This window comes from Pleurodeles waltl, chromosome 5, assembly GCF_031143425.1.
Source record: "Pleurodeles waltl isolate 20211129_DDA chromosome 5, aPleWal1.hap1.20221129, whole genome shotgun sequence".
NCBI lineage: Eukaryota > Metazoa > Chordata > Amphibia > Caudata > Salamandridae > Pleurodeles > Pleurodeles waltl.
The window spans coordinates 815,349,592-815,370,791 of record NC_090444.1 but is presented as its reverse complement, the minus strand read 5'-3'; the positions used below and the strand labels follow the sequence as shown (position 1 = coordinate 815,370,791).

Sequence of the window (21,200 nt, the reverse complement as noted above, 5' to 3'; positions counted from 1 at the left end):
ATTTGTGGCTCCTCTCAGATTCCGCAACTTTCTGTCGCCGAAATATGAGGAAAAATGGGTTTTTGCCAGGTTTTGAGGTTTACAGAGGATTCTGGGTAACAGAACCTGGTGAGAGCCCCACAAATCACCCCATCCTGGATTCCCCTAGGTATCTAGTTTTTAAAAAAGCACAGGTTTGGTAGGTCTTCCTAGGTGCCGGCTGAGCTAAAGGCCAAAATTCACAGCTAGGCACTTTCCAAAAAACATCTAATTTCAATGTAAAAACGCGATGGGTGCATGTTGCGTTTCCTGTCGCGGGCATTAGGCCCACCCACACAAGTGAGGTACCATTTTTTATCGGGATACTTGGGGGAATACAGAATAGCAGAACAAGTGTTATTGCCCATTGTCTTTCTCAACATTCTTTCCTTCCAAATGAAAGGCAGTCTGTAAAAAAGAAGTCTACATGAGAAATGCCCTGTAATTCACATGCTAGTACGGGGACCCCAGAATTCAGAGATGTGCAAATAACCACTGCTTCTTAACACCTTATCTTGTGCCCATTTTCGAAATACAAAAGTTTCCTTGATAATTATATTTCAATCTTTATATTTCACCAAATGAATTGCTGTATATCCGGTATACAATTAAAATCCATTGCAGGGTGCAGCTCATTTATTGGCTCGGGGTACTTAGGGTTCTTGATGAATCTACAAGCCCTATATATATCCAGCAGCCAGAAGAGTCCCGCAGACGTAATGGTAAATACATTTTGAAAATGTGACATTGCAGGAAAAAGTTAAAGAGTAAAACGTGGTGAAAAATTGCTTTTTTCATCTCAATTTCAATATTCTTTTTCAGCTTTTACTTTCTGTAGGAAAACCTTATAAGATCTACATAAATGACCCCTTGCTGAATTCAGAATTTTGTCTACTTTTCAGAAATGTTTAGCTGTCCAGGATCCAACATTGGTTTCACACCTATTTCTCTCACTAATTGGAAGGAGGCTAAAAGCACAATTTTTTTTTAGTAAAAATGGGGTATGTCCTAGTAAAATGCCAAATTTGATTTGAAAAATGTGTTTTTGTGATTCAAGTCTGCCTGTTCATGAAAGCTGGAAGATGGTGATTTTAGCACCGCAAACCCATTGTTGATGCCGTTTTCATGGAGAAACAAAAAACACAAGCCTTCTTCTGCAGCCTTCCCACCCCCCCCCCCCCCCCACTTAAATTTTTTTTTTTTTTTAAACGACTTTTTTCGCTGTCTTTAGCCTAATTTCTTGGTTTCCTCCAGGGGAACCCACAAACTCTGGGTACCTCTAGAATCCCTAGGATGTTGGAGAAAAAAAAGGTGCAAATTTGGGATGGGTAGCTTATGTAGACAAAACGTTATGGGGACCTGAGTGCAAACTGCCCCAGATAGCCAAAAAAAGACCTGGCACCTGAGGGGGGGGGGGGGAAGAGGGGGAAGAGGCCTGGCAGCGAAGGGGTTAGTATTAGATTACTACATGGTGAGCAATCCTCCCGTCCACTAACCAGTGCTCGTCTTGTGCTGCACCAGGATAAGAGCACATCTCTGGCCCTAATGTACAGCACTCACAGTAGGCACCTCTACAGTGCCATAAATGGGCCTCCAGCCTCCACACCGTTCTAGGAGCAACGCGTTATGGTTGGATCCGAGCACAGTGGTGGGCCGCCACACACATGCATACACAGGTTCTCACCCCTGCACTCCCTGCCAGCCTCAACACCTGTTCCTTCATTCCTGTCACGAGGCTGTTCTTCCAGCGTCTCCGTGTTAATGACATAATTGCCACATTATGTTGCTACACACCTCTGACACACAAGTGGCGCATTTCTTCAGTAAGCTGGTCAGCCAACATGAATCCATGCCCTTCTCAAGTACACATGCATGCTGCACCCCAGTGCACTATGTTTTTCTCTAGGGCAACTCCGCCAGGTGCCAGTTACTTACTATACAGTCATAACTTTGGAGCCAAAGTTCTGCAGTTAGGGGTAAACAAACCTAATGACAAGCAAAGCCCGACAGCTTGCATACACACGTCCTGAAAAGGTAGAAGGCCACTAGAAGCAAGCAACAAACTGTAGGTCAGATATTGGAAGTTTTAGAGAAAAGGAAAAAAAAAAAAAAAAAAAAAAAAAGTAGGGAGGAACTTGACTGTATTTTATATACCATACACTTGGAATGTCTTTTTTCCCTGCACAGCTACAGGGTTAGCAAGGAAAAGGTACGGCCTGGAGTACTTGCACAAAAGGTAGCAGAGGGCGCACTGGGCGGATGGAGAATCAACAGCTGATCTGAAAACAACGGTTTGTTCATTGCGTATTTTTTTTAAAATAATGGCTGTAATCTGGTATTGTACACCCGAACTGCAACAAAAAGGAATCAGTTCGCAAACAAAAAAAGTCAACCTGGCCTGCTTTACTCACGTCCTACAAGACTTTGTCCACTTCACCTGCAGTGCAGTAGCTTTCACACGCAAGCCCGTTCGCAGCAGCTTAAGCAGTACTGTGCATGCAAATCATGTCTTCGGGCGCTCACAAAACGTTCATGGTTTGCGCTGCGTTAATGAAGTTACTCCTCTTCAACAGAAAGCCACAGAGCACGTTAAATGGCTCACACTTCAAACGTTTGTATACGGATAGGGTGACTGAATTTCAAAGATTCTGACAAATTCGGAAAACGTGCAAGTTAATTAACACGGAAATAAAACCAGAACTAAATTTAATATCGTTCCGTTTTTATTACAGATTCCTTTCGTGGATTTGAATTGAACATAGCACATGAAACACATGTAAAGTTAAGAGAGCAAAAAATAAATGCTGCACTCAATTTGATGGGTTTTTGATTCTGCAGGTTTTGTGTCAAACGTTGAAAAGGTACACGTTAGCAGGGAAACCGTAAAAGTAGGCACAACTACAGACTGTTCATGAAAATCAAGCCGTTACATATTTTTGGTAAACTGGAGCACTACTCCGTCCCTCCCCCCGCCCCCCATGTACAGCAAAGGCCTGGTTTTAGCCTCTCCCTGGCAGAGCAGTACTCGTATAGTCATACCCTTCAGGTAGGCCTGAGAACAGCCATGACTGCCCAACCACATCAGCTGCTCGAGGAGGTACAGAGAACTTGACTGGATGCATTCATTTTAGGGGTGTTCGAAGTTTTTTTTTTTTTTAAACATCAAATAAGTTAGTTACTTTGCACACCTGCAAAGGTTCACAATTTTTTCCACACGTCTTTACAATGTTTTCCTCCACAGAACATCCGAGCAAAAGTCAACCCGCAGATTGTGATTCATGTTACTTCCATACTCACGTCATAATTGTGTTGCTAAAAAGTATGGGGAATTTCGTTTCTGCAGGCTTAGATTTTGCAAAGCTTATTAAGGACGAAAACATTATTTTTTCTGGACACCTTTCTCCAAACATTTTTGGGTTATAAAGCAATACATATGGAACATAAGTGGCCTTAAGCCACCGTATTCGTGCAGAAGCGATGAAGTGTCCCATACTCCTTGGCCAAGAGCGCATATTAACAAAATAATAAAATAACTTACATACCTGAATTCATATGACCAGCCTGATCTCACAACACTGTGTAGTGCTTGCGAGGGAAGTTTCGCTAAAATCCATCAAGCAGCTCCGGCTGCTCTTATGAAGTTTGAAGCTACGCTGAAAAGCAGGGTTTCTTTGAAGTCTGCGGACATCTAGTTTTGAGAACAACGCAGTAACTGGTTAAAAACCGAGTCTTGTAAATACCAGCACGCGGCACAAAATGCCAGTGCGCTCTTCCTATGGGGCTCAACACGACTGCATGCAAAGGGTCACAATTCAGCATAGGGTCCTAAAGCAGGAAATACGAGGATGAAACATGCATGGTGCAGTAGGAAATTAGGTGGAGCGGTCGACCGGGAGATGAAGAACTTCCGCAGGGCACACCGAGTGCCCCGAAGACCACATGGATTTACACCATGCGGTGAGATCTGATCTTGCAGAAGAGTCTGAAGGCAAGTTTCCATAAGGACCATGGCAAAGGGCTTTCGATACAAATCAGGCATGCAAAAGTAGCCAAGAGGGAATTTGGTCGAGCACAGCAGCAATTTAGTCTTGCTGACACGTCTTTTATATATACGCGAGAAGCAGCAGAGAAGATTAAGTGTAAGCCAAGAGGCACGGCACTGCATGAACACCTGAAAGAGCCCAAATGGCACTGGAGATTTTAAAAAAACCCCAAAAAAACAACAACAACAAAAAAAACACACACTCACGTGAAAGCAGCCTTAACCTACCAATAATGACAGAGTCAGTAGGTCTGGCTTTAATTTGTCAACACGTACACAAGGCCATGCACGAATGCAGTATTTCACATTCAAGTTTGCCCTAATGGCTTTGTAAAAACTGGGGGAGGGGGTGGAATCTATGCAGAAGAGCATTCCTATGTGGGTTCTTTCTGCATAGAACCCACATAGGAGATAAAGAACTGAACCAGACAGTGTGATTATTAATAATACTTTTCAAATGTAAAATAGTCAATGCATTCCAGTGAAAGTGAAATTCTCCACTGGGAGGAGCCAAAGTCCACTGTATGTGTATTTTAAAGAGATAGTGACAAACACACACAAAGTTTCTGACGCCAACCAAATTTCAAAACGACTGTCAGGGCTATATATTATTTAGCAAGTATCAGGCATTTACTTTCTGTACAAATGTTACTTAAGATATTAAAGTTCAGACAAATGCTGCTGAAAAATGAATGATTAAAAAAAAAAGCAATCTTTTTTTCTTTAGCATCACTTTATGAGATGACTTTATGGGTCACTTACTGATTCATTTGAAACGTAAAACAGACCTTAATGTATTTAAAAGGAGGCACAAAGACACGCACAAACAGCTAAGAAGAAAAACGGTGAGACTAATACACTTCTGTGAGCTAATACAAGATTTGATTGGCTATGTGTCACTCCAATGGTTGAAGGTCCCAGAGCAAAAGAAGCCAATCCTCGAAGAAAGATGGCCCAAAACCGCTTTCTGTAAGTAAGTATAAATTGAGAATGGTTGCCAAGAATGAATCAAGCCCCATTTATGTTAGACCTAATCACTTGAATGTAGCCTATTAGGGTTCATGGACATGGTTGGTATTGTATAAAACAAAGGAAGCTGTGGCTACGCTGTAATATGTGCACCTTTCCCCCCTCACAACTTAGTTGTTTTTAAGTGTGGTGTATAGTATGTTTCACGAAAGTAAAGGTCTTTCACCATAACATTTTTTCAATAAAATGGTTCCCTCCTTTACTTTAATATATAGGCAATAATCCCAAGGTTCCCGCTGCTCTTTTTATATTTTCATACATATACATTTCCAAAACAACGATGAGCAACGGCCACTCAGATGTACATGGAATGGACTTGGCGTTCATGGAAGAACGGAAGAGGATAGTCAAAGCACACAGAGTCGTCCCTAAACCCAATGTATTTGTGGAATGGCTGCATCCGCAAGGGTTTTCAGAATATACACAAAAGGTGCATTTAAACACAAAAGAAAAATCAATCAGTGATCCTCTTGACAATTTGGCATTGATCTTGCCCTCCTGGGTCTATGTCAGACACTCCTGTGCTACACCAAGTTGTCAAACCTGGTTTTCAACGCACCCTGAAAGGGGGGGGGGGGGGGGGGGGGGGGTAAGGGGGGAGTCGGCAAAAGGCTGAACTGGTTTCAATGATGGATTCAGTTGGTCCCTCTATTCTAAGTCATAAACAACTTAGGAATGTTAAAATAGGAAGCTCCGACTCCAATAGTGTATTGAAATTTGCTTTTCAGATATATCTTTGAAAAGGTAAAGATTGGAACAAGAATTGTTTCTACCATTTTGAAATGTCAATTAAACGTCAAAACGAAATGGTGTGCTGTGCACACATTTTAGAACCAGACTTGGAGCACCACCAGGGAATGCAGCCAACTCACCACAGACAGCACCGCCCAACTCAGGTGCATGAACTACAGACTCCACTTGCTGCTTCAACCTTGGAATTCGAGGCAGAAACGTGCGAGAGGAATTGGGGGACGATCTGACTTATAAAAGGACATGGGGGAGCAGCACACATTTGCGAAAGGGAACGTTCTGCGAGTGACCGAACTGTACAATTAATACTAAAAAACGACATTTAAACACCTACAACCCAGTTACTAAGGGTCAGCCGGCTCATAACAATTAAAAGATTGTGAAACCCCCCAAAAAAGTCACTAAGAAAGGGAACAGGTCACCATGACCTGTAACACCATCTGGAGGCAAACAATCTGGAGCAATCTGGTATAGTGCAGACTCAAAATAAAACACATTTTTCTTGTCATTCCAAGCAGTCGTATACAATTTCTTCTAGACATTCAACAGAGCTCACCGATTTCCACCACCACTGCAAATAACTACCAGGACAACAAGGACACCTACCGCAATCGTAAAACACGAGCATTATTCGAGGTCCAGGGTGCTGACCTTGCCAAAACACCACCCAACTTTACACTTGCACGTTTATTAGCTGAAAATCTGTCCAGTGCCATGAAAGAAGACAGAGTACTCTATATCCCTTTTCCTTCGTACTACTTCTCCAAAGGAATTCCTCCTGAACAACTATTACTCTCCCAATCTCCAGGGAGACTTCGTGCACTAGAGGTCTTTGCTTGGTCTACTGGATCCCTGCTCTGTAACCCAGCAAGCGAGCAGTGATCTAGATTCCTGTGATGACAGGTCTTCTTAGATGTTGTCTCGGAAGGGGATAGTTGGATGGTACCTGAATGGTAGGTCAAACTAAGGACAAACGAGGAGCTGTTCCAATACTCCTACAACTCTCTCTCCATGGCCCAGGAAACTTGTCTTGTTGTGCCTCTGACGTCATCTACCACACAATTAACAAAAAGGGGGAACCCTTTAACTCAACCCAACCTAGGGTAAATAAAGCATCAACAAAACAAGCATTGGCGGGTAGAGACAGATTTAACCTAAGTTATAAGCACAGTCTTGAATTCTGTTACTATTGAGTTTATTTCTTACTCAGAATTATTTCAAAACCAATTATAATAGTCAAAAAACGATAGGGGAAATTAGAAAAATGAAAAGGCTTGTATACAATACAGTGACTGAAAACACATAACAAATTGTACTTTACTAGGTATAACAATCGACCTACACAAACACAGGACTTATACAATCACAATTAATGATATTACAGGAGGACAGAAACACAAACATGAGCCCTATACATTTAAATAGTGGTCACCATTAACATTTCACATGTAATCCACTTCTGCATGCTAAGGTACTGGGCTTCTGCGTACACTTACTAATCTAGTGTTAAATATTGCTTTCACACTAGTGTATTCTAGTGTACCTACACTCTTTATATTCTCATCAAGTATTTAATAAACCCAGTGCTCTTGCACTCTATAAAGTCAACGCGTTTCGGCCTTTCAATTTAAGGCCTCATCAGGACTGGAAAAGGGCAGGAGGAATTCTTAGTTCTTGTTGCCCACATCAATTGAGCGAGTGCTGCACGGAACACGGCTTCAAAATTGCACGTGTTCCTAAATGCGAGCGTTCCCAATTTAGACGCCGGTCACGAGAAAGGCGACTAGAAGCATCTTCAGTCGGCTCTTAACAGGAATTGATTTTAAACAAGTTCGGTACCCCAGATGTGGGCAACAAGAACTAAGAATTCCTCCTGCCCTTTTCCAGTCCTGATGAGGCCTTAAATTGAAAGGCCGAAACGCTGTTGACTTTATAGAGTGCAAGAGCACTGGGTTTATTAAATACTTGATGAGAATATAAAGAGTGTAGGTACACTAGAATACACTAGTGTGAAAGCAATATTTAACACTAGATTAGTAAGTGTACGCAGAAGCCCAGTACCTTAGCATGCAGAAGTGGATTACATGTGAAATGTTAATGGTGACCACTATTTAAATGTATAGGGCTCATGTTTGTGTTTCTGTCCTCCTGTAATATCATTAATTGTGATTGTATAAGTCCTGTGTTTGTGTAGGTCGATTGTTATACCTAGTAAAGTACAATTTGTTATGTGTTTTCAGTCACTGTATTGTATACAAGCCTTTTCATTTTTCTAATTTCCCTATCGTTTTTTGACTATTATAATTGGTTTTGAAATAATTCTGAGTAAGAAATAAACTCAATAGTAACAGAATTCAAGACTGTGCTTATAACTTAGGTCATCTACCACACAGTCACATAGTTCATTCAGTTCTCTGTCACTCTGGACTAGTACAACCACAGGATTACAATGTCTTTATCCGAATACCATCTCAAAAGTTTTTCCCAACTTCTCTATAAATGTGAAGATTCTTGAGAAGGGCTTACTTGTAATGTTGCTTCTGCAGGACTATTTTAAACTAAAAAAAAAAAAGTCACGCTTTCCACTAACATATCTATCATATGTTTTTGAAAAAACAAATAAATCAAAAGAGTAAAAACAATGTTTTAAAGCAATGTTCCAAAGGATTTCCACTCCAGAAATGGGCCTTGTCAGATAAAACTGAAAAATGACTGGGGAACCAACAAACTTCTTAAGATGTCAGACATACACAAATCAAGTGCTTACCAGTTGCCTAAAGGTGTTACCTTGAAACATGTTCTTCCTGCGTGTTAAAAACATTAATATTATTTTGAACTTTATATAAAATAAACTGAATTTTGTTTTGCTTATGTTGTAATTATGTGCAAATACATGTCAAACTAGCTCAGCGGATACAAAAAAGCAAGGGGAATGGGTGCACAGTATAATTAAAAAATACATCAAGTAAAAGTTTTACTGGCTGATTCTTGTAACTAAATCTTACAAATCAATCTTAACAGCATACAAGGGTAAAACTACAAAATATAAAAAGTAAGACATACTACTGGTAGAGAAATAGGCACAAAACGACACCAATAGTAACCTACAAAACAAGACAGCAGTGATAGGCGGAAAAATAACCTAATGGTCTCGAATTTCAGTGCAACTTGAAATCAACACCCATGTGCAGTCAGTCATGAAATCCGGAAGATCGCAATCCGCATCATAATCGGAAAGCTTGAAGGAGAGTTAAAACAACACTGCCAGGCATCAATGTCCTCAAAACACACACAATCCAGTCAGCGCCTCTTGTCCACAGATGGCCAGGTAACAAAGTGGGCAAACAGGTTACAAAACTGACACAGCGCCCGGGGCCGCAAATGACAACAGCCTACTCATACCACGGTTAAAAATTTGATGTATTATTATGCAAACGTAACTGAAATCACTGCGTACAAAAGCGATAAAATGCACATTTCCTATTATAACAAATTTAACTGATGCAAGCTCGAGCCACTTCCACACGTGGTGTTGTTAAAACTCTTCAGTTATTGCTCTTCATTTTAGTCTTCAGTTTATACTCCACTCTTAATAAGATATTTGTGAATTGGCAGTATAAAATTGTGTCAGTCGGATTACAACATTCGAGGACTGCTTGCGAACGAGAACGATCGCCGCCAAGAGCTCGCTCCTGTCCTGCAGCGATGGGCAGATGCTCTGCAGATGGAGTAGATCCTCTGACCGAGCCCGGCGTAGGCGACCAGTGGTTGCTTCACGGGTTCACCGCCACAGCACGAGCGAGGCAACGCGACCAAAACGAGAATTCAGAGTTCATGAACTTGCATTTCAGGAACAGCGAAAAACAATTCTCCAGTCAGGGCTGTGATTGTAAGATCTAATTAATAACTGCCTAACAGTATCCAGGCCTGTGCTCATTTTAATAGTGTCCTTGTCCGAAGCTAACAAGAGCTTCTTCATGGAGCTGTTAACGTTTTTTTTTTTGTTTTTTTTTTTGGGAACATCATGTGTGAATTTTAAGTCCCAAAATGATTCCATTCCGACGGCTTGTACAGCCGAGTCCAGTTAAATCCTTGCTGGCATGTGGGACAGTCAGATCTCATGCACCAAATGGCCGTGTTGATGAATTTGTCAGTTGTAGTATATAGCTCATAGCAGCATGTTATATAGGCTCTCGGTCTTGAAATGAAATTGTTTAGTCATCCCAAGTTTTAGATGTATTTGTGCCTAGGTAGGTTAAAAAGGCATCTGTACACTTTAGAAGTTATTACATGGTTTTGAAAATTGAGAACTACTCCATATTCCTGGCTTTACAGGGGCTCTATATTTTGTCCCTGATGCATTTTGGCTCTTGGCTCACATCATGTAAAATATGACCAGGATCCCCTTCGGGCTGGGCAGTGCATAGGCGGGAGGCGTAGTTAAACTAGTTGTATAACGTTGACATGAACGCTTGGTTCCTAGCTTTCGCCTATCTTTTCCTGTGTTGTGTTATTGATTTAACGAAGTCTCCTTTGTGTGTGGGAGCATCTATGAAGGTTTGTTTTGGGAGAGTATTTGGTACATTCAGCCGAGGTGTAATTAAGGGGGATTCTGCTTTGACCTTGGATGATGACCTATGGGTGTTACTGTGAGTGGCCTTTGTTGGGAGTTAGAACAGAGATCTGTGCTTCCTGCTGAGTTTTGTGGTAGTGAGCTCCTTCACCTTGCGAGAGTTGGACTAATAGAAAAAGTTAACATCAGAGTGTGTTTGGGACTGCAAGATCAGAGCTTAGTGAGAACTTATCAGGGCGCCTTTGTGTCTATACCAGAGACGAATACTGCTAGTGTGTTCAAGGGATCAAGAGACCAGTTTGCAGATCAATTTTCTTAGATTTATAGTTTTGAGCGTCAATGGAGGACTGAAATGTTTATAACAGGATATCCCATGTGTCTGTGAGTGTACAGACTGTCTCACTTCCTTGTGATTGTGTTAGATCATTCATTTGTGTTGTATGAGCAGCCCAAGCATCGATTTTGTTTCCTATTTCAGATTCCTGCGGGGGCTGTACTGAAGGAGAGTGAAGGTGCTCTGCGGTGTTACTTCCATTTTCCGACCCTAGAATTTTAGATGCTATATCGAGGTTGTTAAGAGTTAGAGTCATCTAATACTGCTCTGGCATTTCCACATTATGTGGGATCCTGCTTAGAACTTCCTCAGAACATGCCAGGGTGACCCGAAGATTATTAAGACTGGACTTAAATATGTGCTCGGTCAAATGCTTTGATAAAGGGGATGTGACTCTAAAACTATGGAGATTAAGCTTGGGTGAGCTAGAGAGGGCTGGTTACAACCTATGCCAGTGTTAAAGCTGGACGCTGTGCACAGGTGCATCAGTCTGCTTTGCTTGGACCGATTGGGGTAGGAAGGCCTCGATCCTTTGTGGATATAATTGTAGCGGAGCGTTCTCAAGGAAGGAGAATTTAGGGCATGTTGGTGCTCTTCAAATATCCTAGATGGGGGAGGGTGCGTTAGAAGAACCAGGGTTTCCTGGGCCACTTTTGTTTTTGTATGTTTGAGCATTGAGAGGATTTGCTGTTTACAGTTCCTGTGAGTGGACTTTTTTGTAGATGTTCTAACTTTCCCCAATCTCATAATTTTCCTTGTAAGATATTTAATGCCAGCGGTGTTGGTTTGATTTTCCAACAAGGACTCTGTTACGTGTTATAAAAACTGGACACCAGGTAGTGAGGAAACGTAAACGGTTATGAATGCTGAATCCTTAGCACACTTCTCCCCATTACAATAGACTGTAGCTCTTAAATGGGTGAGTTAACTTGCTGTCACGCATCACTATCTGTAGATTATAAACTGATGCTGTGTGACCTGGGCTGTCACTGTTGAAAAATGAATTTTGCTTTTGCTTTACTTGGTGGCATGGGTGTAGCTTGGTGGTAGGTTAATCAAGAGCCTTCCGCCCTTCAAGATTAATATCCCAGACACTGAGCAGCAGGCTCTGTAGGCAGATGTAACAAGCACTGATGAAGCAAAGCAGGAGGAAGCAGACAGAGCACGACTTCCACCACAAGATGCCCCTCTAAACGTATCTGCTGCAGAAGTAAACCGTTGCAATGATTATAGCAATAGAGGGCAGTAGAGCTCTGGCAAGTGATAGGAGGTGTGGTCAGCAAGAATACCAGGAGATAAGAAGGCGTAGAAAAGAGAAAGGGCGGGGTGAGGAGGAGACAAACCACACAGGAGCCAGGCACTTGGGTGATTGACACGGCCCCTTCCCAGCCCAAGCTGCACCAGTAAGCCTAAACCGTTGCACTTAATGCCCCACCCACTGCTCAGAATGCTCAACATCCTAACTGCCGCTTGTGCAATGCCTGGCCCAATGCTGCCATTACGGCTCATAAGCTGGTCTACCTGCGGGGGTTGTGGGGATTCCAGGATAGGACTGGCTTCCAATGGCAGCTTCTACAAGTGGCAACTGATCCTGGGTAATCCTGACATGCCAGCGGGAGCCTGGACTTTGGAGCTCCGACAGGAGAACACAGATGAGCAGCATGTGGTCAGTAGGTAGGCAGTTGGTGACAATGGGTGGCCAGAGTCTCCTTTCTGTTTTCCTCCTCCTGCTGCACCACTCCAAGCCCTTAAGCCTTAACCCCACTTCTTCCAACGTCCACCGTCTGAATCCGCTATCACACCCCAAAGATCACAATTAAACATGCAGTTTTATCACTGTAATAATGTTCAACTGGAAACTTTAACAACATTGAGAAGATGTGCTTGCAAAGATTTTCATGTTTTAAGTGGGGACGTTTTTTGGATTCTGAAGTTCGTCCAGCATAGTGCTACATGTTACCCACCTGGGGGGGGGGGGGAAGCAACAATGGAGGATACTGCTACTGACAGCCTCTCTATTCACCTATAATGTCATATCCATTTACTACTCCTGATCATGAGACTCCAACCGGCAGTTGGGCGAACTCGGACACAGAGCCATGCCCAGAGCCCACACCAGGAACCTCAGAATAATCATCAAAGGCTTACTAGACACGACTACACAAGCCAACGTAATGGCTGCATCCTGCTTCCACACCCTGAAGATGCTGAGGAATATCTTCAAATGGCTCCCAAGTAACACTAGAAAAAACTGTACGTTATGCCATAGTCACCAGCAAGTTGGACTATAGGAACATTCTCTATGCAGGATCACCAAGCAACTCACCAGAAGACTACAAACCATACAGAACTTTGCAGCCTTACTCATCCTCAACCTCCCACAGAGAACTCACATCACACCAAACTCAGGGAACTACACTGGCTCCCAATACAAAAACACACTCAAGTCAAACCCGACACACACTTTCAAGGCACTACACAATTCAGGCCCCGTCTCCCTGAAGAGCCACATCTCCTTCCACCAACCACCAAAACACCTTCGCTCCACAGGGCTTCAACTCGCACACATCCCATGCATTTACAGCACCATATCAGGAGGATGAGTGTTTTATTAATTTATTTATTTTCTAAATTGTTTCCAAAGTGTTGAACTACCTCCCAGTGTACATTACAGCCTCAACTCATCTTGAATTCCGCAAGGTCAAGACCTGGCTTTTCAAATAACCAACCTACCATAGTCAGGTCTAGGCACAAACACCTGCTCACAGCTTTGTGGGTGACAGTGTGCTTTCAGGATACTCAAGGTGCCTTGTGTGAATTTCGATGGAGCTTGACATTGTGCAGGTGTATAAACACCCAGAATGTCAGACTGAACTTCTGATTTTCATGCATCTGAGAGAGGTGCCACATGAAGTTGGTGATTCTTTGGGTAATTCGACAATTTAGTACTGGGAGCAGGAAAAAGAAACAGTGACACACATGGAGTGCCAAGGTTGTGTTTCAATATTTGCGAGAATTTGTGCATGCTCCAAACCTTATGTAAAGTTAAATTTGCTGGATATCCAATCCCTACATCACTGTAGCTGTAGGGTACTAGAGCCACAAGAATCTAGTATGTTGTAGGGAGTAACAGTAGTTAAGTCTATAAGAATTTTGAAATGGCGAGACAGGTGCAATAACTGTATTTCTGCTTTATTTAATAGGCAGCATTATACTGAAACGTGTCTCCCAGCTAACAGTATATGTGCTAGTGTGCCACTAAACGCACAGCCCTTGAAAGCCTACATTCCTGATGTACATTCTAAGGCAGACTTGAGGATGAGTCTTTTGTGGGCACCAGGTGGGAAGAGGAACCATTACCTTTAGCCTGGATATAAATTCTGTATGCCACATTTTCGAGCTTTTCAATTGTTCAAAACCTAACATAAAATAGGATAAGGCGGTGCACAGGTACATGAGATTTGCAAGGGCCGAGGAGGTAATTCACACAAAATCCTGTGATGTCACATCAACCTTTACATCTCAAGATGCTTACCATGCGATAGAAATCGAGAAAAAAGAAAATGATCCAATAGAGGAAAAGGAGAAACGGCGCCGTACAAAACAAAAACAAAACAAAAAACACGGAGATAAAAGTTTCGCAAACTGTCATCATTTACTTAATCACCACAAGGTAAATATTTATTTGAACCTGTCCGGTATGGCTGCTCCAGCACCGAGGAAAATGTCTGGCAGCTGAACTGTCAAAACCCACCCCCTCAGGCCCCCACACTGTGATCTATCCGCAGGTCAGCAGGCCATGGTCTGCCTCCAACAATGCTAGTCTACACTAAATAGATAACCTAGTCGAATAAGAGCAAAGCAGGTAGGTTGTATATAGTAAAAACAAACAAGTGAAAGAATGCATGACCGACCAGATCAGTCACAAACCTATATCCCGACAAACTGGTGGCATTTTTTAGCCCTTTTTGTTGGCCCCATAATTTTGGCTTTGTCACATGACCAGCCTTCTGCTACAAAATCTTCAGATTGAAAAAATAATGTTTCGAGTTCATCTGATCAAAAGTTGGTAACACGTGACAGCAGGTGTTACTGCGCAGTGAACGACGCATCCTAAAGGGTTACTGGTTACCTTTCTGTTGCTTATTGCTGTATTTGGAAGTTAACCATGCGGTGCCAACCTTTTTGCAAAAGGTTGAGTCAGGGGCTTATCTTCGAGGGGGGGGCGTATTTTCTAGTAAAAAGTTGGTTAGGGGTGCATTGAGTCGGGTATGGTGAGATGTTTGTCTGATTTAACCAGGATTTTTACATACGATGTGACTAAAACGCAAATACACTTTCTTCCTTTCTCTGACTTGAAAGTCTTCAAAAATTAATGGTTTACAACATTATGTGTTCCCTCACTTAGTACCCCTACCAATCCGCATTTCTCTCTATTTCCCCTGACCCTTAGACCCTCTCATGCGCACTGCTGGTCATATAATGTATTTTAACATTATAACTTTAATTGATTCCTGGCTCAACATTTCCGAAAATAACCTCTGGTCGGTTAAAGAAAATACATCCCCCACTCAAAACAAAAAGCATGCACACTTTCTCTGCTATAATACGGAAAGAATGAGAAAACATAGTTTAACAAACAGAAGACGACTGCATCTTGAAGCTTGTGTTCTATGGCGTGCTTCCGCCTGTGAGAGGGCCAATTGGTAAATTGAAAGGCTTCGTGGCGCTCTGGTCCGTCAGAGAGGATGAACAGAGAATTCAGAGCAGCTAGTTTTCGATTAAAAATCTTATTGAAGAGTGGTTACTCGTAGTGTGTTTCATATCAGAATCGCTCTGAGGAGCGCTTCTCCTTCTGCAATGTAATGTGTGTGTGTGGGGGGGGGGGAGGGGGGCAGGGAGTTTAAATAAGCGTTGGTTGGGAGAGGACCTGCTGCATCGCAAGTCAACATTTCAGCCTCAGTATTCGCCGGTTTAAACACTAACGTTTCCTAAAGCACTCCGTGCCACTCTTCTGCCATTTCTAGGCACTGCAAATAACCCGTATTACCATTAGCCAAATGAATGGGACCCGTACATGATGGCAGTCACCCTCTGAAATACCCTTCCTTACTAATTACCACATTGACCGGTACCACGCTCAACGGTAGCGAGTGCCTCGGGCTCGATCGCATCGAGGCAGAACGCAAACCCCACCTTCGTCCACAGGTTAAGTAGTAAGGAACAGCCATGGCTGAGATGCAGTAGCCCTCACACCCTGGTGCCACTGCACCTTTGCACTGATGACAGTTACATCGCAGACCAAGCACTCCTCCATCTCAGACCAAGCTTCCTCCCCCGCCCCCCCCTCCTCCACCACCACCGGGGCAGAACAAGACCGTTCTTTGTACCAGGAGCACGGATGCCTGGGTACATACAAGGACCCCAGTTTCAACCCACACTGAAAGACACAGTGTCCCTTAAGAGATTACATAAAGGGCGTTGAAGATGTAGCCAATAAGATGATAAAGGATACCACTGCATCTAACTTTATGTACAGAACTGCTCAGGTGCAGAATGTAGAATCCAACCACAGCGAAGGGGTGTTCTGGAGCATGGGACAGGAAGGCGCTGTGTGCCTTCCTGTCCTATGCTCCAGAACACCCCTTCGCTGTGGTTGGATTCTACATTCTGCACCTGAGCAGTTCTGTACACAAAGTTAGATGCAGTGGTATCCTTTATCATCTTATTGGCTATATTATTGGCGTATTGGCTACATCTGCATCTTAGCTTTACCAGACTAAAAATTGTTCTGTAACATGTTCCCAAGGATTTCTAGGAAATAAACATAAAACTGAATAACACAAGCTCTGTAACATACATTTACGTAAACGTACAAAACTGCTAATGCAACGAACGCCTCCGGAACAGTCTGCACAAACACATCGATAGCCGCACAGAGGACCGGACATGGGCATTGGACGCTGGCCTTGTCCTAAGGCAGCAAACGTTTTTAAACCTTGGAAGAAAAATAAGTCATCCACAGACCTGACATAAGTACCACTCGCTAAGTGTCAATTCACCGATAACAAATGTCGAAAGGGACAAGGGCTGGGAATAACGCATCCTCTCCGCCCCCTTTCCATCTCTTCCGTCATTAGCACCGTAATAGCGCAGCGCTCGAGAACACGGGGCGCTTAATGACAGCACTTGCTCCGGTTCAAACTTTCAATTAGAGCCGCGTGTTTCTTTCCAGCCTGGTGGCTCAATACAGGCGGCGCAGGGGATCGATAGCCCGCGCTCCCCTACTAAACACGGCTGTTTCCTTCAAGAGGACTCCTGGGAAGGAGTCCGCTCCTGAAGGATGAATACCACCAATCCGAAGGATTTCATCCCGTGTACCTAAGAATATCCAAAAAGCAATGCAACGGAGGCAGGGGAGTGTTGCAAATCAAAAGTAACTCAATAGACACATTGTGTGATCTTGGTAAACGTATCATCTCTCGTACTTCGGCTGGCTGGCTAAATTGGAAGCCCTTAAAATGTGGTTGAGTACAAGTATATCCTAGACTGGATCACTCAAGTCTTTGCTATCCCATTAGACAGATACACTTAGTGATCTTGCCCAAAGCACAATGCCCCATACTTTGGATGCCCAACTGTAAACTAGAAGCTCTTAAAATTGATCTTAATCATGGACATACACATTGCGTGCCACACTACCATCTTCTCTGTTGTGGTTAATGAACTATAAATTGGAGGCCTTTAACAGGGATCACCGTAGGGGACTTATTTACCATACACACACGATCCAGCTTTCCTCGAGAAGTTCAAGGAATCTAAATCAAGGCCGACTTTTTTTTTCCAACTGACATATGCATAGAACTGGGAAAAAATTAACACTTAATTTCCAAAAGTCCACCACAGTGAGAATTCATTGGGCGGCATTTCTCATGCCCGTCTTTGGTGAAGTGAGATACCTGCTTGCCACCTTACTAAATAGTTCATTCAGTTCCCGAGTCAATCATACCGAGGGAGCAATTCGCCGCACCAAGGTGAGTACAGATAGGGTAAATCCGGGATCACGGGTGATCCTGAGCTTAAGTCAGATTCAAACAGAAGCTACTGAATCTCCTCTCCTAGTTAGACCCCATCAGAGAGGTGACAAGGTAAGTGTGACCAAAATGCAAACTCGCTTTCCTGGGTAACTTATTTAGAATTAATCATATAAAGCCCCTTTGTAGTGGTGGTTGGGGAGCTGAGCTGTCACAAAGTCCAGTCGTGCTGTGTTTTTTTCAATAGAAGACAGAGCGCTGGGATCTACTTGAAATGTAGCAGGTAAGCGCCAAGACAGACCCCCCCCCCCCCGGGGCCAAAGTTACAGAAGCATGGCCAAAGAAGTCGCGAGTGCCAAGCCGTGTCAGAGGTCACGCACGGGACACGCAGCATACACGCCAATGCGGGGCGCTCACACACGGCCCTGTCCAGGTCAAGTGCCCAACTGTGGCCAACTGTAGGAGGGGCAACCGCACAACGTGCCTCTGAAATGCGTCATTCAGTGAGGCTAGGGTGTCAGTGTCTCGGTAACAAAGAAAGACTGGGGTGCCCTTTGAAAAGGGGGCGGGGCGGGGGGGGGGGAGAAAGAGTATGAGTAACTGGTGCAATAATTAATTAGTTTGGACTTCAGTTAACCCAGACTTTAGGTCTGGTGATTTAAAGTTATGCCACGATCAACCAGAGACGCAACAGAATAAACTGTTGCTCAAGTTGCACTTTTGGGGCTGTTAGTGTGTGAAAAAAGGCTGATGCACAAAATAAACAAACCACACGGATCCGAACGCACTGTGGCATGTTAGGCACTATGAAACAAATAAAGCACGTCAAAACTTTTTCGTGCGTTCAACGAGTGTGCAAAGCAGCTGGGAGCAGTTAAATGGGCAGATCGCTTTTTGTTCTGCTATCACGTGTTTTATCTCTTAGAAATCTACGTATTTCATCTACATCCGAAACTTAAGGGAATCTAGTAAGACAAGGTATCAAGGTTTTTTTTTTTTTGGGGGGGGGAGGGGGGGCTCTACATGACGAGGTCACTGGTTACAGGTCAAAGAATGTCTACTGAATGTGACGGATGTCAAAGGATATCCCACCTATTACAATAATAGTGGGGGCACTAAACACAATAAAAGTACTGCGCCCAGACTCGCAACCACGGCTAGAAAGACGGGAAAATGAAATAAACAGCGAAGTTGGAGTAAACGAGCCTACTACAGGTTTTGATTTTAATACCGGGCTCTCCAACGTTGTACCCCAGCCCCTTTTAAAGTCTTGTGTGCGCGGGGGGGGGGGGGGGGGGGGGGACACTGTGTGTGAACATAACAGGGATTTAGAAGGAGACAGCCAAGAACAGGCAATACACTCCGGATGGTCAGAGTGGAGTAAGTGTTCCCCTCCCCCTCCACTCTGCATTACCTGGGACGGGAAACAAAGGAGCCTCACAGGGATCGGGTAACGCGAGCCCAGCAGAGGCCACGGGAGGGGGATCCACAGCAGTAACTCAGCTAGAAGGAGCTCCCTCCCCACAACAGCCTTCTCAGCTCCGCTGGGGTGACCAAGAACCCGATCCCAAAACACAAGAACGAAACATGGCGGAAGTTGCTGGCTTTGGCTACTTTGATCAACGTGAACACAAGCAAACCCACGTCCCAGGGTCTGCCTCATTGCAGGAGCTTTACTGATACTCGCACCTGGAAACACCAGCGCTCAGCCCCCGGCGCTGCTAGTTAGGCACCCGCCCATCCCAGCGACTCGCCGGGGCCACCAGAAAACTCCGCTTCTCCCCGGGCAACGCCGAAGGTGAGCGCCGGCCCCCGCCCGTGGAGTTCAGAGGGCTAGCTGGGGGCTGGCGAGACGTCCCTTACCTGTGGCGGCGGGGGGCTGTGCGCGCGCCGACCCTCCACACAGCGCGGCCAGCAGCAGCCACAGTCCGGCCGGGGCGCCCATGTCGCGGCCACCAACTTTCCCCAAGTTTCCCCAACGCTCCGGGTCCGCTGCACCGATCCCGCTCGGCGCGAGTCCCGCGACGCCAGCCGGCCCTGCGCGTTATCTGCCTCCCCAGGCGGCCGGGGCGCTGCTGCCGAGCGGGCGCCCGCGCTCCATGGTCTGCGGATGCGGCTTCGGAGGCTCCTCCGGAGTTCGCCACTTTCAGGAGCGGCGGCGGTGGGAGCGCGGCTGACGTCAAGCGGCGGAGACCCGCCCGCAGCGCCCCCTGCTGCACGCGGAGTGCAGGCGCGGCGAGAAACGGGGCTTGAGGAGGAAGGGTGCGGGGAGTGCAACCCGATAGCCTCACGCCGCAGGATCGCCCCTGAATCCAGGACACCCCCCGAGCTCCCTCCGAGTCAGACCAGAGGAGAGCTGCCCCTGCTATATGTAAGGCACCTCACGCGCCAGGCTCTTCGAAGTTCAGGTTCTTTTTTCAAATCGTGCTAGTTTTGGGAAGTCTTTTGAGGCATCGCTTGGTAGAGCATCCCTGACAACCATGGACAACCACTACGGCTGATTTTGGGTGTGTGGATCGTGTCTGATGCTTTTAACTGGAGGTAAATAAATCCATACGTGGTGCATACCTATCCATTGTTTATTAATACTATTGGTAAACACTTGAAATAATAAACACTATGCCAAATGACTGTCGAGTTCTCTTTTCTGTGTAACGATTCGATGTACAGTTTCATGTGTTATGGTTACTTACTGCAAGTGGGTACGTGTTATATTGACTGTTGGTCGTACACATTTATAATAACTCCCACCTTCACTCTCTCGCAGGTCGCTCCTTCACATTTATTATCACTTAACCAATCGCTCTCACACCATCGTTTAGCCGTCACTCTTACAACATCTCACCCCTTACCTTTTACACACCTCCATTTCTCCTCTAATTCTTTCATACTCGCTGTCACTTAGCTCCTTCATAGCTTTTCACGCTTACTATTACATAGAACTTAACACTTTACAATCTGTCATGCAGCCCCTCACTCTTGTTCACTCACTTTCACTCGCCTCTTAATTCTTACTATTACACAGTGCTTGGCTCGTACACTGTCACATAGCACCTCACTTCTGCAGACACACCACCATGCTGCTCGATCGCACTCATTCTCAGTCTATCATGATACATAACACGGGTCTCTGTGGTGCCGGAGGCCCACCCTTCAGACAATCTAAAGCGTTTGAACATCTGTGAGTTCTCAGGCCTTAGGGTCCCCTAACAACATTCTACGGGGGACCCCATCGTCTTGCGGTAGGCCACTGGTCTATCTTGTCATTGTCTCCAACAACTTTGACGCACATTCCTGTTCCCAAATGTCTGTTGTCAGACACCCCTACACATCGACAACAAAAATGGTGAATGAAAATGTTTGAAATAACCTGAGCCAGTGGAAAATTACTGTGGGCGCACTCATTTCTGGCATTTTAAT

General features: G+C 44.5%; 1 protein-coding gene across 8 annotated transcripts in view; it reads right to left on the bottom strand.

Moving 5' to 3' along the window:
- The window catches only part of PTPRK (protein tyrosine phosphatase receptor type K), a 1,183,996-nt gene extending 1,164,035 nt beyond the window's left edge, over positions 1–19,961 (bottom strand). For 5 of the 8 annotated variants that reach the window (XM_069234830.1, XM_069234832.1, XM_069234834.1 and 2 more), the window contains exon 1: positions 19,644–19,937. In XM_069234830.1, coding sequence (XP_069090931.1) covers positions 19,644–19,725 — 82 coding nt within the window. In that variant the 5' untranslated portion in view covers positions 19,726–19,937. Of the gene's footprint in view, positions 1–19,643 lie in introns of all 8 variants that reach the window. The other 3 variants (XM_069234831.1, XM_069234837.1, XM_069234833.1) reach the window with 2 other exon arrangements.
- Between the last annotated feature and the right edge of the window lie 1,239 nt (positions 19,962–21,200).